The sequence below is a fragment of the Macaca mulatta genome, chromosome 9, assembly GCF_049350105.2.
Source record: "Macaca mulatta isolate MMU2019108-1 chromosome 9, T2T-MMU8v2.0, whole genome shotgun sequence".
Lineage (NCBI taxonomy): Eukaryota > Metazoa > Chordata > Mammalia > Primates > Cercopithecidae > Macaca > Macaca mulatta.
Window position 1 is genome coordinate 51,607,887 of NC_133414.1, and position 19,019 is coordinate 51,626,905.

General features: G+C 37.5%; 1 protein-coding gene across 1 annotated transcript; it reads left to right on the plus strand.

Moving 5' to 3' along the window:
* Window positions 1-118: 118 nt before the first annotated feature.
* On the plus strand, window positions 119-10,990 carry LOC144331003 (putative inactive fatty acyl-CoA reductase 2-like protein). The gene is made up of 4 exons (XM_077945539.1): window positions 119-1,855; window positions 2,606-2,673; window positions 8,468-8,642; window positions 10,775-10,990. Exons 2-4 carry the CDS (start codon window positions 2,616-2,618, stop codon window positions 10,950-10,952), a joined length of 411 nt encoding a protein of 136 aa, XP_077801665.1. The 5' UTR covers window positions 119-1,855; window positions 2,606-2,615; the 3' UTR covers window positions 10,953-10,990.
* The last annotated feature ends 8,029 nt before the right edge of the window (window positions 10,991-19,019 follow it).

Here is a 19,019-nt window from a genome sequence, read left to right on the forward strand (position 1 = left end):
GGAGACGGACGGCAGGATGGATTCACTTGGCCACATGGCCGGGAGCTAGGACGACTCACACCGGTGAGTGGCTGCCCAGGTGGGCTGGTCGGGGCGCGGGCAGGGGGGCATGGTTCTGCCAAGGATTTTGCTTTGTTTATCGCAAGATGGGGGTATTTCCTCCTTTCTGCAGTTTATAATTGCGTGAATTAGTGCAGTGAATTGAGGATGCAGTAAAAATAATATCTTCAAAGATTATTAAATTCGTTATTATAAAACACATACGAGTTTACGTGTGTGTATGGAAAGCAGGTATACATCAAAAATTCTTAATGAATACAAGAAAGAGAACTACCAATATTGGAGCAAATTTTTCAAATACAAACACCAGTGAATATAGGCAAGGCCTTTTCTTTTATTATTATTACTATAAGTTCTAGGGTACATGTGTACAACGTGCAGGTTTGTTACATGGGTACACATGTGCCAGCAAGGCCTTTTCAATAATGTCTTACAAGGAGAAACGTGGCTCCTCTAGGTAAACAGCCCTTAGTGCGCATCTCCCTGAAGTCCAGATGGATCCGGTAGAGCTGTGGGGTTCACAGCTCACACTGAGGCATTTAGGGCCTAAATGCCACTTTACTTTTTTGTACAGTGAGTAGGAAATCAGTGATCTAAATGAGTTTAAATCTTATTAGGGATTTGAACTGCGCTTCAGACTCTGTCTCTATTCCTCCCAGAGCTAGATTCAACATGAATTAAAATACAAATATAAAACGATGAATTATGATAGTGACAAAGACCTTCCTTCGAACTTCAGATTTTTCCAGCAGCCCCTTTCTTTCTGTTTCCCACCTGCCTTCAACTCTTTCTCCTAAAAAAGTTCAGTTGGGGTGAACGTTTGGTGACTTAGAACATCATTATTTTAACATGATCCCAAAGCGGTTTTCATTATATGCAAAGATGCATATTTATTTACATTTTAAAAAATGTTCTAAATTGGTTTCTTACGTCCAAAAGAAGGGGAGCTAGTTATAAGAAAAGAGAATTGAGTAAGGTAAGAAAGTGCTAATCATTTCAAATCAAAGTGGGAAACATGCAAAGCAGAAAGAATCAACTCCATAAACTCAACAAATTATTAATGTAAATAATTCCCAACTCCTGTATCTATATAACATTAGTGATCTGTGAGGTGAACTGAGATTCTGAATAAAAAGTAAATAATAAGACCATTTTTCTAAGCCAAAAAAGTTTTTGTCTTATTAATTGTGGAATTTCACCAATTAATTTTTTTTCAAATAAAATTTCTTAAACTTTCAGTGCCTACTATTGCTTGTGGGTTAATAAACCCTAGCAGAAAACAAAATCATCAAGGAAATGGTAAACATTAATGGGAAATTTGTGTAACCTTAATTCTTAACGTCTTATTAATTAATTTTTAAAATGTGAAGGTGTATTCTTGGTGTTTGGTAATTAACTAAGTTTATTAACCTCTCACAAATATGAGGAATTTTATTCCCTAAAGGAACATGAGGAACACTAGTAGTTCAAGAAAATGCTGAAGGTGACCTTGGCTGAGAAGCTAGGATAGGCTGACGAAGTCAGACTTAGTGTAGGAACCTGGTACGCGATGGATCGATGTTAGCTGTCTTCACTTATTGCACTAGTATAATCAGTTTGATGATACATACTTTAGCCCCAGTTGTTACTTAAGACCTGGTTTCACATTTTATGTTCTTTTTCCTGTGCAGGCTGGGAAAGGGTTTCTTCTGGCCATAAAAACTACTCCAATGGCTGTGGCAGACTAAATTCCAATTCCGGTTGATACAGCCATCAATCTCCCGCTAGCTGGAGGATGGTGTGCTGCAGTTCACAGGTGTGGATGCTCAAGTGGGCTTTCAAAGATTTCATGAGAGGGAGGGTTCATCTATTAGGCACATTTTCCAAATATAGGCATTTCATTGTATAAGACCCCAAATGTGAGAGGGTGTTCATTTCAATATTTTATAGAGTTCCTAATATGCCATCATATATATGTTGAGTTGTTTTCAAAATACAGTTTAGTACTTGGCTATTCACAAAGTAATAAAACATTTAAATCACTTAACCAAAAAATTCTTGATAACCAAAAGGCTTTTCTTTCTATTGGTAGTTTAACATTCAGCCTTCTTTTTTAGGGCAAAGGAGATAGAACTGGATGAAATGAGAGAATATTTTTTTTTAGTTGAACTCTGGTTAATGCCAAAAGTGTTCAATCACTATGTGTGGGGAAGTTTCCTGGTACAAAGGAAAAAAAGAAAAACAGGTTGTTCATACATTTGGCTGCGTTAGTAAGTGGTAAACAGAATTAAATTTTTCTTATGTGAACTCACACATATGTGCTTCATAATATGTCACTCCTATTTAACACATGTCTTTCACACACACACGCACCCCCCCACACACAGCCTTTTGCTACTCTTCTTCCAGTTTGCTTATTAACCCAAAGAAAGAAAAAAAATACAGAAGCCTTCTTGCATAGGTTGCCTTAATCAGATGAATTATGGAAACAACTCTGTCTCCCTTATTTTTCTTTCATTAGTTTTCCATTCTGTTGTATTTATTTAATTTTTATTTCATTTTCCAGACCTAAGTCAATGTTAGTCTACCACTGTTCATCTGGTAACCTCAATCCCTGCAATTGGGGCAAAATGGGTAAGTACTTTAGCCATGTATCTGCATAATTACTAGTGTCTGACACAGAGAAAAAATAGACAAAGTGTGTCATGGAGCTTAGAGCCTACATGGGGAGAAAGACAGAAAGTACATAAAGAGACAAAATAATGAGAAATTGTAAATCTGTGGTAATTAACTAGAAGGTACTGTGGTTACCAAGGAAAGGAGTCATTGGGAACACATACATGATTGTAAGCAGTAGGGGGTCCATTGGTTATAAAGATTTTAAAAAACAGTGATGAAATAAAGCAAAAGTTGGCAGTTATAAAGAATCTCAGTGATAAAATGCTGAAATACTCCTCCCTGCTGGGGCAGTGGGTCCTGTACACACCCCTTCCCTTCTTGATACATCACTGAGAATGTGACATGATCAGTGACCAATGGGACTTAGAAAAGTCGAGTGATCTTATTCCTTCCTGATTGCGTCTGTAATACTGACCATTAATTTATGCAACTTGCCTCTCTTGGGTGTGCATTAACTACTCTACTGGTGATTTGTAAAAGTGAATAGGAATCACTATGGGAGAATAAAACAACATCCAGATTCCTTAGACCCTGGGACCAAGGTCTTGGGTGATGCTGAGGAAACTATATTTTTAATAAGCATCTAGATGATTCTTGATACTTGGGGAAATGCTCTTTGAGAAACCCTGTACTATACAAATGATTAATTTGTCTGAAGGTAAGGGATTTAATCTGTTCAATGTACAAAAACCATGGAAATCAATTTGAGTACAACTTAAACATCTAATGATGGCAGAAGATAAAAATAGGGAATTTTGCTATTCTGTAGGATTTCTTAGTACCTGCGAACACACCCCTTCTGTCCCTGTTACATAGATGACACTGGCTCTTCATATTCCAATGGGAAGCCATGGTACCACACTGAGAGTTCTATTGCAGGACAGCTGGACACTGTGGCTCTACAGTTTCTCACACCTATAGCAAACATTGTAGGCTGATATGACATTGGTTATCCCTGTGCCAAGGCTCTGTTCTGGATTCCCTTCTAACACAGCATTTCTGGAAGCTATTACTAATTAATTTGATGTTGCATTCAAATTAAACTCATTTGTGTTTCCTATCGGGGACTCTTAGGAGGGATAAAAATGCTTCCTACTAGGAGCAGTAGCCATGTTAACAGGAGGTTGAGCATATATAGTCTCAGTGATATTACAAGGAGTGATAGCTGGGTGGGTGAACATGGGCTATCTCTCCATAGAATTGTCTCCTTTAGTGTCCCTTAAGAAGAGTTTTTAATCTCCTGCATATAGGTCTTAAGCATCTTTTATCAGATTTATACCTAGGGCCTAGGTAATTGATGCTTTTTTTTTTTTTTTTTTTTTTTTTTTTACTAATTTAAATGTCTTTTGTAAAAATATATTTTTTAATTGTTTGTGGATGATGTCAAATGCAATTGATTTTTGTATATTGACCTTATATTCAGCTATCTTGCTAAACTTATTGCTAGAAATTGTATAAAATTTCCTCTTGATTTCCTATGTAGACAGTTACTTAATCTGCAAAAATACCAGTATTATCCCCATTTTTTCAAGCCTTAGGTCTTTATTTTTCTTGTTGATGGCACCATCTCGGCTCAATGCAAGCTCTGCCTCCTGGGTTCATTCACGCCATTCTCCTGCCTCAGCCTCCTGAGTAGCTGGGACTACAGGCGTCTGCCACCACACCTGGCTAATTTTTTGTATTTTTAGTAGAGACAGGGTTTCACCATGTTAGCCAGGATGGTCTCGATCTCCTGATCTCATGATCTGCCTGCCTTGGCCTCTCAAAGTGCTGGGATTACAGGCATGAGCCACCACGCCCAGCCTTCTTGTTGAACTTCTACTATAATGGTGAATACAAATGGCAATAGTGCATATTGTTGTCTTGCTGCTAATTTTAAGCAGAAGACTTCAAATATTAAACTCTCCTTCCATTTTTAGGATAAACCCAACTTGGTCATGCCGTATTATCTTTTTTTATATTTTGTTTAATTCAATTTGCTAATCATATAGTTCCCTTGTTTTTTCTATTCTCTGAAAATGCTTAGTGGAGTGAAAGTGTAATAGTGGAGTAATCTGTTTCTCCAAAACTTGGGAAAAGCACCTTTAAATTATCTGGATTTATAATTTTTGGTGAGAACATTTTTTATTGCTTCAGTCTTTAATAGTTAAAGAATTTTGCAGGCTTCATTTTCTGCTGGAATCAGTTTTAGTTATATTTGTCTCTTTTTCTAAGATTTTATCTGTTTTAAAATGTATTTACATTGTTTTCATATTATATTAATATTTTTGTCCTAAACTATATCTGTAATTATGCTTCTGTTTTAATTCATAATATTTGTGTGTCTTTTCTTAGCTAGTCTCTAAAGGGTCTACTTTATTTCTTTTTTTCAAAGGACCAACTACTTCTGGCTTTATTGACTTCTCTTCTCTTCTCTTCTCTTCTCTTCTCTTCTCTTCTCTTCTCTTCTCTTCTCTTCTCTTCTTTTCTCTTTTCTTCTCTTTCTTTTCTTTTTTGATGGAGTCTCACTCTTGTTGCCCAGGTTGGAGTACAATGGCATGATCTTGGCTCACCACAACCTTGCCTCCTGGGTTCAAGCAGTTCGCCTGCCTCAACCTCCTGAGTAGAGTAGCTGGGATTACAGACATGCGCCACCACGCCTGGCTAATTTTGTGTTTTTAGTAGAGATGGGGTTTCTCCATGTTGGTCAGGCTGGTCTCGAACTCCCGACCTCAGGTGATCCACCCACCTCGGTCTCCAAAAGTGCTGGGATTACAGGCATGAGCCACTGAGCCCAGCCTATTGACTCTTTATTACGCTGCTGTGTTTTCTGTTGCATAGATGTATTGCCTTATCTCTTTTTTCCCCTTCCTCCTGTTTTCTTTGATTATGTTTTTCTTCTCTTTAACTTAGAAATATAGCCCACAAATATTCGGCTTGTCTAATACATGCATTCATGGCTTGTATTTCCCTCAAATGCCACTTTGGCTGTATCCCACACATTTTATTGTATAATGTTTATGTTATCATTATTCTCTAATCCTTAAAAAGTTTTCATTTGAATTTCTTCTTTGACCTATGAGGATGTAGAGTGCAGTTTTCAATTGCCAAATTACATTTTCTACATGTGCATGAGTTTCTACTTGTCCATCACATCAGAAAGACCGTAGCTTCATGGTTAAAAGTCTTGGGCTTTGGGATCTGATAGACTTGGATTCAAATCCTAGCTCATTCACTCACTCCTGTATTCATTAAATAGGCATTATTCTTGGTGCTGAGGATGTATCACTAAACAGAAATCCGTGCTCACATAGCTGTTATATGCTGGGATGCGTCCCACCATTCAGTAGATTCCACTGCTTATTAGTTGTATCAGTTTGAAAAAGTCTCTCAGTTTCTCCCTGTATATCAATTTTTTTATCTGTGAATGAGAATAATAATTATTCTATTCTAGGGAGCTCTTCGGAGAATGTAGGGAGATAAAGTGCTTCATACAGTGGTTAGAACAGTGAACATTTTAGTAAACGCCTGCGATCACCATATGGACAGCTTTCTCAGAAAGCCTTCCTAACCCAGCCCCACCCCTCCCCTTCCTGGCACCCAGACAGAGCTAGATGCTTCTTTTGTATTCCTCCAGAGCTTACTGTCCTGGCCTCTAGCAGAATACTCAGGCAAAGTATTGTAATCATGAATTGTCCACATCTCCCACCAGATTGCCAATTCTTTAAAGACAAGGAATATGTCATATGTAATTTTTTTTACCTCAGCATCTACCACAGTGCCTGGCAAGTGTTAAATGCTAAATAAATATATTTGAAATGACTAAAGGAAGGATTGACATAGATTTAGGAAAAGGAAAGTAATTGTATGTTGCTGAGATATTTATTCGTTCATTTAGTCAAAAACTGTTTATTAGTCACTGAGTCAGCCACTCTTTAAGGTACCGTATAAGTTCAAACAATGCACACAAAATTTCATTCTGGTATTTAAATCTTAGGAGAAATATACATCAGATATGGTTGAGTGCAGAAAAATAAAGGAGATTAAAGAAGTAAATAGTGTTGTGGGAAGGCTGCTATTTGATATGTGATGGCCAAAGAAAGTCTCTCCGATAAGGTGTCTTCTTAGTAGAGACCTGAAATAAATGAGAGGGCAAATCAGAAGGACATGTGGATGAAATATTCCAAGTTGAAGAAACAGTAAGTGCTAAAGTTCTTTAATCATATTCAAGGACAGCAAGGAGGCCAGTATGGCCGCAGCAGAAGCACTGAGAGGGAGAGCGGTAAGAGATGAAGTCAGAGTGGTGGGCAGAGAGAGAGGATGCAGAGAGTGCAAGGCCTTGCAGACCATGGCTTTGCCTCTAAATGAGAAGAGATTCCATTGAAGGGCTCTGAATGGAGAAGTTCCTGTAATATACTCTTGAGTTACATTTTAGAAGAATCACTCTGGCGGCTACATGGAGGTCCGACTGGGGATACAGGGGTAGTGGCAGAGACCACTTTGGACAGTATTGCAACATTCCAGGCTACAGTAGTGGTTTTGATCAGAGAGATAGCAGGTGGAAATTATGATTCTGGGTATTTTTCAAACAGAGAGCTGATAGATTTTGTTCAATTGTGTGTGGGTTGTTAAAGAGAAGAATCAAGGATAACCCCAAAGTTTTTGGCTGAACTACTAAACAAATTGAATTACCATTTGGTCAGAGGTAGAAGATTGGTGAAACAGCAAGTTTGTGTACGCATTGGGAAGGGGGTCATTAGTAGTGGGTGTATCAGAAGGCCCACTTTAGAGCTGTTAAATGTGAATGTCTATTACACCTCCAATTGGAAACGTTGAACAAGTATATGGATATATAGATCAGAATGTCAGTGTGGAGATCAGAATCTCTTATGCTATCAACCTGTACATAACTTTTTAATTTACCACCATCTTTTTAAAGTATAAATCCCTATGGACCAGATGATTCTTGAGAATCTTCTCTGAAGAGGAGCTATATTTTTCAGATAGATTTTTAGCTGGCATTTTTAAAGTAGGGCAATAATCATATTACTGTAATAACTGACATCATAATTGAATAATGAGCTTAGGCATATGCTTTGCAAAAACCTACATACCTTAAATAAAATTGAATTCAAATGAATATCTTTTTGAAAGAACTACTGAATTCACAAATGTATGTAAAAAGTTCTTAATTAAGCTTACTCTATAAAAAGACACTATTATGAATAAAACCCTGGATAGCAGAGTGGACAACTGAGTCTGCCATATTCCCAGAGAAATATTGAAAGTAAACTAACACAAGAAAATATTGCCTTTAGAATTTTTTAGTTAAACTTTTAATAAAGATTGAAATAAAATGTTAAGAAACTTTCTAAATGGTTCTGAAAGTAATGGTCCAGCCAGGGAAATAAAGTTTCTAGCCTCTGCCTTGGGGCTTTCAGAATAGACTAGATAACCTTAGAATTAAATGCAGATTTATGTTTTTTCTGAACAGTACTCCCTTATATGACTACGTGCATTTCCCCAGGAATTTGTTTTAGAGTAGATGTTTCAAATAAAGGATCCAATTCTTAACCCATTCACATTGTTTCATTTTGCAGATAACCACTTGCTTAGCATAAAAATGTTTATATTGTTCTCAGAAATTGATTCTTGACTCTACACAGCAAATCCTTTGTCTTTATTGCTGTGACCCATTACAAATACCTTCCACTATGATGGTTTATATCCTCCTATTCTCCTCTAACACTCTCTCTCTTTTTTTCCCCAGGATTCCAGGTCTTGCCAACCTTTGAAATTCCAATTCCATTTGAGAGAGCTTTTAGGAGGCCATATGCTGATTTCACCACCAGCAACTTCACAACCCAGTACTGGAATGCCATCAGCCACCAGGCCCCTACCATCATCTATGACTTCTATCTGTGGCTTACTGGAAGGAAACTCAGGTGAGAAGCTGAGTCAATGGCTTTGAGAGTGTCACTGCATATGGGAGATTGAGGCCCCAAAGTCTTTAGTGCTTCCTTCAGCCAAGGATTAAAGGAGACAACTGAATCTGACCCATATATACAAATTGAACACACCTACTCTGAAAATCCAAAATCTGAAATTCTCCAAAATCCAAAATGTTCTGAGTGCTGACATGATGCCACAAGTGGAAAATTCCACACATCTTACCTCATGTGATGGGTCACAGTCAAAACACATTCAAAACTTAGTTTCATGCATAAAAGTATTTAAAATATTGTTTAAAGATTACCTTCAGGTTACATGTATATGGCTAAGTGTGTATGAAACGTAAATGAATTTTGTGTTTAGATGTGGGTCCCATTCCCAAGATATCTCATTACATATAAGCAAATATTCCAAAATCTGAAAACAGTTGAAACTCAAAACACTTCTGACCCAAGCATTTCAGATAAAGGATACTCAGCCTGTATAAGTTTTGAACAAACAAAGCAGTCATAGTGAGAAGCCACAAAAGCCTCCTACATTAGAAATGCTCCAGCATAATAAAGGAAGGTAAATGTTAAAGAGCTTGCTTGATGAACTCAGCAAGTGATCATTCACCCAAAAAGAAAAGCAACTGAGGCTCTGTGACTAGGGTTTTTCAAATGGGTAGATCACCTTAAATATACAATAATGATGGCAACCTCACTTACTGGGAGCTTACTCATGGGGCTAAGGAGGATGCGTGATGATCCCATTTTTATTGTCAAAGCTACTGAAGGAAGATATCCTCATCAACCCAATTTTACAAATGGAGAAATAGAAGCTAAGGGAAGAATCTGAAGTAGTCTCAAAGGAAGTGACAGGAAGGATGTGGATAAAGCAGAGTGTCAAAGTCAGTATTCAGGACCAGATTTACTGCCACCTAGAGATGAATGAAGAAATTAGAGGGAACACAGTGTGCTGATGCTACGTCAGCTGTCACCACCTGGCTGTGTGACATAGGACATATTCTTTCTCTGTCTCACTTGAATAATAATATGTGTCAGAGGAGACATTATTGTAATTGCCTAAAGCAATTCTTGTGATCAAGAATCAGAAGCATGAACAGTATTGCCCTCTGTGTTAGCCCCTTTATGAAGGAGGAAGTTGTCTTCAGCATGTTGAATTGTCATCTTTATTAGCAGTGCAAATGACTAAAACTTAGCCAATGTAGAGTTTATCCAAATTTTTTCAGACCTCATTTGGAGCTCATAACTCAGTTCTTGAGCAAAGGGAAAAGAAAACATTGTGATTATGGGGAAAATATTTGTGTGGGACTTATTAAGTAAAGATAGGAAAAGAAGAACACCCGAATATTATAGGCAGAAATGCTAAAGGTTTTAAAATGTGTCAGGATTGGAAGAAGGCCTGGATAAAGAACAAAGTTCAGTTAGGAAAGAGAAACACGGAAGGAAGAGACACAATAAAAGTCATTATGTATTCTGCGAGAAGTCAGACAATAAGATTTGTGGGAAATGAGTTGGTTTGTTGTATGGTATGTATTTTAGCAATAATCTTTATGGCAGAGAAAGCTAAAATCCTTAACTTGTGTGAATTATCACTTGCTGAATTCCTCAAGGTAGGCATGGTGAAGGAGGGTGTAGAGGAGACACAGGTACAATGGACTGACCTAGATATAAAGCCTTAGTATACACTAAGCTAGAAATAATGATTCTGAGGACATACTGTGACATGATTATGTCATTATGTGTATGGTAGTGATGGGGATGATAGAAGGAAGAACTGATGGCATATTTTCAGTCCCCCTCAAAATCAGTTAAATATTGGGACACTAACTATCCAGGTCTAGAAGAGTCACACGCCATAGCCATGGTATGACGCATCATTCATCTTGCTTTCTTTGAGAATAAGAAGATCAGTAAATAGTCCAGAAGTGAGAAGCTTTGTCCAGGCCTGTGTGTGAACCCAATGTTTTGTTTAGAAATAGAACAAGTAAGTTCACTGCTATAGCATAACACAAAATTTGCTTAAGTGGTGGTCAGCAAATCCTTGAATGCTGCTTAATGTGACAAAGTTGGTAAAATCTTTTGTGCAACACTCTTATTCCCTGAATGTTTTGCTGTGCCAGGGCCTGTGCATGCCAGACAAGTCCAAGCCAGCTCAAAGAACAACCAGCCACTTCTGCCACCTGCCACCTCTGCAAACTGCCACTTCCTGCTGGCAGGATTTGTTTTGCATCCTGTGAAGGGCCAAGGAGGCACCAGGGCATAAGTCTACTCACTTATATCTGTTTGTCTGGAATGTAACCCATGTTTGTTTGTACAATAAATAAAATTGATCTTGAATGAAAACTGAGTGGTCATTGTCATTGATCTTTGAACCCAGATTAACCTTTTGGTCATGCCTAGTCTAAGAGAAAGGAGATATTCTTATCAATAAATACAGAGCCCAGCTATGTCAGTGAAGATCTCAAGTGCACAGATAGTAGTATAGGGAAGAGTCAGAGGCCAAAAAGACAGGGATGGCAGACATTGAACAGAGGAGAGTGTGGTGTTTGCCTTTGCATCAACTGAGATTATGGAATGACACCTGAGGCTTGGGGACAGCACCTGCAAGATACCAATAAAGCATTCTAAGAACATCTGTGAAGTGAAAAAATTTGAATTACTGTTGTTCTTGTGGTTATGATTGTATTTATGGTTGTTACTTCATTCATATTAATCACCTATGTGCCCAAGTGTAATCATGGAGTTAGATTTTTCCCAGACTTTTTTTATTAGACTCAAGAATTCTCATAGACAAAGGCAATATCACTATCCTATTTATACATTTCTTCTCTCAGTTCTGCAGAGCCAAAATGTAGAGTCCAATATTTTAGATAAGTTATGTAATAAGGGCTGGTTTGGATTATCTAACTGGTACATGAGGCCCAGTGTGCTAGTTTACTCCAGAGGAAATTGGCACCTGTATATAATTGTAGTTAGGTTGATCCCTTGATATCAGAAAAGTTTCTGCTATGCAGTCCTTTTTGGTGATTTCTTAATATATATCCTCATTTTAGACAGTACTAGTGGCATAGATGTACTTGGCAGCAGAATATTACAGATGGTAAACCTTGAGTCTATGTTTTAGTAGCAAGAGCCTGTGGAGTCTTGTGCTTCCCTTGTAGACATCTTCTTAACATCTACATTCTATCTTTTGTCTACTATTGTTACTGCTACTCGTTCCATAGAAATTCTAATTTTCATTTGGGATATACATTTTTGTTATTTGTAAGCTCCCCCTTCTTTTTCATTTTTTCCCCCCATTTTCAGACTGTTCTAAAATCAGAAAGGAAATTCTCCTTCATGAGCATGTATATATTTTTGGCTCTTGGAACTTGAGATGGTGCAAGTAAGTACAAGCACATTTTCCAGATAAGGCATGTGAAGTGATTTATGTTTCATAATATGATCATTTCGGATTGACCTTATGTATTATGACCAGCCATAGAGATGGCTGTAAAGAATTAACAACATCAAACAATGTGAAGTTGTTCATTGCATGTATATCAGAACATTGCCGAGATAAAGCCAGATGGAGTCATTAATTTCACCAGCTAGTTATTTCCTTGCTGCAGTACCAAAGATTGTCATTTTTGAATTAAAGCCTCTGGTTTTTCTAACTCATCTTTCATTGTTGATCATGGCAAGTGAATAATTAATGAATGTATATGTTTAGGTTATGAGGAATTTAAAACACACCCTAAGAATTGTAATGTTGATTGCTTTTAAATGTTGTAATGGTTTTGAGTCTGCTAATGATTCCTTAATTACATACTTGCTTTTCTTAGAAAATCAACTCATTTCATTATTAGTGATTAATTTTCTCTTAAAATTTAATTTAATATTTTAATAAATCACTATGCCTGGGATTCCATTAGATATTTGAAAAGATTAATTTAGTTTTTTTACCCAGGTAACATATACAATGGCTCAAGATGTGTGTTGTTTGACCTCACAATTGAAAAAAATACACATTAAGCACCATGGAAATCCCAAGAACTTCGGCAAGAAAGAGTATTTGTTTGATAGTTTCTTTGCTTGATAAATATGTGGACTAAATTAAATGGAATATCTTAATTCAAGTTTTGCTTCATGAGACTGATTAAGTGAACGTAGGCCTAGTGCTTTGAAAATTGGCCTATTGTAGAAGATTGATATTCTAATAGCCTAAAGAGAAACCATTTCTTATAAAATATATATATTTTGGAAAATGTGGTATTTCTCAGAAAACTGCTGAAATGAATTATTTATCTTTCCATCTTTATCTTTAATTCTATTACTTTCAAAGATCTAAAGCTTTCACTTGAAAATTAGGCTTTTGGAAAAAAGACATTGAAACTAGTATTATATTTCATTGACGGACTGAATATGAAGATTCATTTGCATAATCTTGTGATTTTTTTTAAGTGAAAAATATTTATTAAGATCATAGGAATCTGATACAATTAAAATGAATCATTGAGAAAAGACATATTTCCCAATAAGAATATGATGGTCTAATACAGATTGAAAATATATAAAGCAAAAACTATTAGAACTGTAAGAAAATAACAAAAAAAATTTAGTGATTTTCATATACTAGTCAATTTTTTCTCAGATCAATTAAATAATAATAATTATGAATAGAGGATTTGAATGCATTTACTTATATGATTTAATTAATAGTTAATAAGCTTTTTTCTCTCTAAACCTAAGAATATATATATATATATATATATTTATTATACTTTAAGTTCTAGGGTACATGTGCACAATGTGCAGGTTTCTTACATGTGTACATATGTGCCATGTTGGTGTGCTGCACACATTAACTCGTCATTTACATTAGGTATATCTCCTAAAGCTATCCCTATCCCCTACCCCCTCCCCACAATAGGACCCAGTGTGTGATGCTCCCCTTCCTGTGTCCAAGTGATCTCATTGTTCAATTCCCACCTATGAGTGAGAACATGTGGTATTTGGTTTTCTGCTCTTGCGATAGTTTGCTGAGAATGATGGTTGCCAGCTGCATCCATGTCCCTACAAAGGACAGGAACTCATCCTTTTTTATGGCTGCATAGTATTCCATGGTGTATATGTGCCACATTTTCTTAATCCAGTCTGTCACTGATGGACATTTGGGTTAATTCCAAGTCTTTGCTATTGTGAATAGTGCCGCAATAAACATACATGTGCATGTGTCTTTATAGCAGCATGACTTATAATCCTTTGGGTATATACCCAGTAATGGGATGGCTGGGTCGAATACTATTTCTAGTTCTACATCCTTGAGGAATCGCCACACTGTTTTCCACAATGGTTGAGCTAGTTTACAGTCCCACCAACAGTGTAAAAGTGTTCCTATTTCTCCACATCCTCTCCAGTACCTGTTGTTTCCTGATTTTTTAATGATTGCCATTCTAACTGGTGTGAGATGGTATCTCATTGTGGGTTTGATTTGCATTTCTCTGATGGCGAGTGATGATGAGCATTTTTTCATATGTCAGTTGGCTGCATAAATGTCTTCTTTTGAGAAGTGTCTGTTCATATCCTTCGCCCACTTTTTGATGGGGTTGTTTATTTCTTGTAAATTTGCTTGAGTTCTTCATAGGTTCTGGATATTAGCCCTTTGTCAGATGAGTAGATTGCAAAAATTTTCTCCCATTCTGTAGGTTGGCTGTTCACTCTGATGGTAGTTTCTTTGACTGTGTAGAAGCTCTTTAGTTTAATCAGATCCCATTTGTCAATTTTGGCTTTTGTTGCCATTGCTTTTGGTGTTTTAGACATGAAGTCCTTGCACATGCCTATGTCCTGAATGGTATTAACTAGATTTTCTTCTAGCATTTTTATGGTATTAGGTCTAACATTTAAGTGTCTAATCCATCTTGAATTAATTTTCGTATAAGGAGTAAGGAAAGGATCCAGTTTCAGCTTTCTACTTATGGCTATCCAATTTTCCCAGCACCATTTATTAAATAGGGAATCCTTTCCCCATTTCTTGTTTTTGTCAGGTTTGTCAAAGATCAGATGGCTATAGATGTGTGGTATTATTTCTGAGGGCTCTGTTCTGTTCCATTGGTCTATATATCTGTTTTGGTACCAGTACCATGCTGTTTTGGTTACTGTAGCCTTGTAGTAGAGTTTGAAGTCAGGTAGCATGATGCCTCCAGCTTTGTTCTTTTGACTTAGGATTGTCTTGGCAATACAGGGTCTTTTTTGGTTCCATATGAACTTTAAAGCAGTTTTTTTCTAATTCTGTGAAGAAACTCATTGGTAGCTTAATGGGGATGGCATTGAATCTATAAATTACCTTGGGCAGTATGGTCATTTCACAATATTGATTCTTCCTATCCATGAGCATGGTATGTTCTTCCATTTGTTTGTGTCCTCTTTTATTTCACTGAGCAGTGGTTTGTAGTTCTTCTTGAAGAAGTTGTTTACATCCTTGTAAGTTGGATCCTAGGTATTTTATTCTCTTTGAAGCTATTGTGAATGGGAGTTCATTCATGATTTGATTCTCTGTTTGTCTGTTACTGGTGTATAGGAATGCTTGTGATTTTTGCACATTGATTTTGTATCCTGAGACTTTGCTGAAGTTTCTTATCAGCTTAAGGAGATTTTGGGCTGAGGCGATGGGGTTTTCTAAATATACAATCATGTCATCTGCAAACAGGGACAATTTGACTTCTTCTTTTCCTAATTGAATACCCTTTATTTCTTTCTCTTGCCTGACTGCCCTAGCCAGAACTTCCAACACTATGTTGAATAGGAGTGGTGAGAGAGGGCACCCCTGTCTTGTGCCAGTTTTCAAAGGGAATGCTTCCAGTTTTTGCCCATTCAGTATGATATTGTCTGTGGGTTTGTCATAAATAGCTCTTATTATTTTGAGATACATTCCATCAATACCGAATTTATTGAGAGTTTTTAGCATGAAGGGCTGTTGAATTTTGTCAAAGGCCTTTTCTGCATCTATTGAGATAATCATGTGGTTTTTGTCTTTGGTTCTGTTTATATGCTGGATTACATTTATTGATTTGCATATGTTGAACCAGCCTTGCATCCCAGGGATGAAGCCCACTTGATCATGGTGGATAAGCTTTTTGATGTGCTGCTGGATTTGGTTTGCCAGTATTTTATTGAGGGTTTTTTCATCGATGTTCATCAGGGATATTGTTCTAAAATCCTCTTTTTTGGTTGTATCTCTGTCAGGCTTTGGTATCAGGATGATGTTGGCCTCATAAAATGAGTTAGGGAGGATTCCCTCTTTTTCTATTGATTGGAATAGTTTCAGAAGGAATGGTACCAACTCCTCCTTGTACCTCTGGTAGACTTCGGCTGTGAATCTGTCTGGTCCTGGACTTTTTTTGGTTGGTAGACTCTTAATTATTGCCTCAATTTCAGAGCCTGCTATTGGTCTATTCAGGGATTCGACTTCTTCCTTGCTTAGTCTTGGGAGAGTGTAAGTGTCCAGGAAATTATCCATTTCTTCTAGTTTTTCTAGTTTATTAGCATAGAGGTGTTTATAGTATTCTCTGATGGTAGTTTGTATTTCTGTGGGGTTGGTGGTGATATACCCTTTATCATTTTTTATTGTGTCTATTTGATTCTTCTCTCTTTTCTTCTTTATTAGTCTTGCTAGTGGTTTATCAATTTTGTTGATCTTTTCAAAAAACCAGCTTCTGGATTCATTGATTTTTTGGAGGGTTTTCTGTGTCTCTATCTCCTTCAGTTCTGCTCTGATCTTAGTTATTTCTTGCCTTCTGCTAGCTTTTGAATGTGTTTGCTCTTGCTTCTCTAGTTCTTTTAATTGTGATGTTAGGGTGTCAATTTTAGATCTTTCCTGCTTTCTCTTGTGGGCATTTAGTGCTATAAATTTCCCTCTACACATTGCTTTAAATGTGTCCCAGAGATTCTGGTATGTTGTATCTTTGTTCTCATTGGTTTCAAAGAACATCTTTATTATCTTTATTTCTGCCTTCACTTTGTTATGTATTCAGGAGCAGGTTGTTCAGTTTCCATGTAGTTGAGCGGTTTTGATTGAGTTTCTTAGTACTGAGTTCTAGTATAATTGCACTGTGGTCTGAAAGACAATTTGTTATAATTTCTGTTCTTTTACATTTGCTGAGGAGTGCTTTACTTCCAACTATGTGGTCAATTTTAGAATAAGTGCAATGTGGTGCTGAGAAGAATGTATATTCTGTTGATTTGGGGTGGAGAGTTCTGTAGATGTCTGTTAGGTCCTCTTGGTGCAGAGTTGAGTTCAATTCCTGGATATCCTTGTTAACTTTCTGTCTCGTTGATCTGTCTAATGCTGACAGTGGGGTGTTAGAGTCTCCCATTATTATTGTATGGGAGTCTAAGTCTCTTTGTAAGTCTCTAAGGCCTTGCTTTATGAATCTGGGTGCTCCTGTATTGGGTGCATATATATTTAGGATAGTTAGCTCTTCCTGATGAATTGATCCCTTTACCATTATGTAATGGCCTTCTTTGTCTCTTTTGATCTTTGATGGTTTAAAGTCTGTTTTATCAGAGACTAGGATTGCAACCCCTGCTTTTTTTGGTTTTCCATTTGCTTGGTAGATCTTCCTCCATCCCTTTATTTTGAGCCTATGTGTGTCTCTGCATGTGAGATGGGTCTCCTGAATATAGCAAACTGATGGGTCTTGCTTGACTCTTTATCCAGTTTGCCAGTCTGTGTCTTTTAATTGGACCATTTAGTCCATTTGCATTTAAGGTTAATATTGTTTTGTGTGAACTTGGTCCTGTCATTATGATATTAGCTGGTTATTTTGCTCGCTTGTTGATGCAGTTTCTTCCTAGCATCGATGGACTTTACATTTTGACATGTTTTTTGAATGGCTGTTACCATGTTGTTCCTTTCCATGTTTAGTGCTTCCTTCAGGATCTCTTGTACTACAGGCCTGGTGGTGACAAAATCTCTAAGCATTTGCTTATCTGTAAAGGATTTTATTTCTCCTTCACTTATGAAACTTAGTTTGGCTGGATATGAAATTCTGGGTTGAAAATTCTTTTCTTTAAGAATGTTGAATATTGGCCCCTACTCTCTTCTGCCTTGGAGAGTTTCTGCTGAGAGATCTGCTGTTAGTCTAATGGGCTTCCCTTTGTGGGTAACCCGACCTTTCTCTCCGGCTGCCCTTAATTTTCCTTCATTTCAACTTTGGTGAATCTGACAATTATGTGTCTTGGAGTTGCTCTTCTCGAGGAGTATCTTTGTGGCGTTCTCTGTATTTCTTGAATTTGGATGTTGGCCTGCCTTGCTAGGTTGGGGAAGTTCTCCTGGATGATATCTTGCAGAGTGTTTTCCAACTTGGTTCCATTTTCCCTGTCACTTTCAGGCACCCCAATCAGACGTAGATTTGGTCTTTTCACATAATCCCATACTTCTTGGAGGCTTTGTTCATTTCTTTTTACTCTTTTTTCTCCACACTTCTCTTCTCACTTCATTTCATTCATTTGATCTTCAATCGCTGATACTCTTTCTTCCAGTTGATTGAGTCGGTTACTGAAGCTTGTGCATTTGTCACGTAGTTCTCCTGTTATGGTTTTCATCTCTATCAGTTCTTTTAAGGTCTTCTCTGCATTGATTATTCTAGTTATCCATTCATCCATTCTTTTTTCAAGGTTTTTAGTTTCTTTGCACTGGTTATGTAGTTCCTCCTTTAGCTCTGAGAAGTTTGATCGACTGAAGCCTTCTTCTCTCAACTCGTCAAAGTCATTTTCCGTCCAGCTTTGTTCTGTTGCTGGCAATGAGCTGAGTTCCTTTGGAGGGGGAGATGCACTCAGATTCTTTGAATTTCCAGCTTTTCTGCACTGCTTTTTCCCCATCTTTGTGGTTTTATCTGCCTTTGGTCTTTGGTGATGGTGATGTACTGAGGGGGTTTTGGTGTGGGTGTCCTTTCTGTTTGTTAGTTTTCCTTCTAACAGTCAGGACCCTCAGCTGTAGTTCTGTCGGAGTTTTCTTGAGGTCCACTCCAGACCCTGTTTACCTGGGTATCAGCAGCAGGGGCTGCAGAAGATAGAATATTGCTGAACAGCGAGTGTTGCTGCCTGATTCTTGATCTGGAAGCTTCGTCTCAGGGGTGTACCCTGCTGTGTGAGCTGTGAGATGTTGGTCTGCACCTAGTGGGGGATGTCTCCCAGTTAGGCTACTCAGGGGTCAGGGACCCACTTGAGCAGGCAGTCTGTCCATTCTCAGATCTCAACCTCTGTGCTGGGAGATACACTGCTCTCTCTTCAAAGCTGTCAGACAGGGGCATTTACCTCTGCCGAGGTTTCTGCTGCTTTTTGTTTAGCTATGCCCTGTTCCCAGAGAAGGAGTCTACAGAGGCA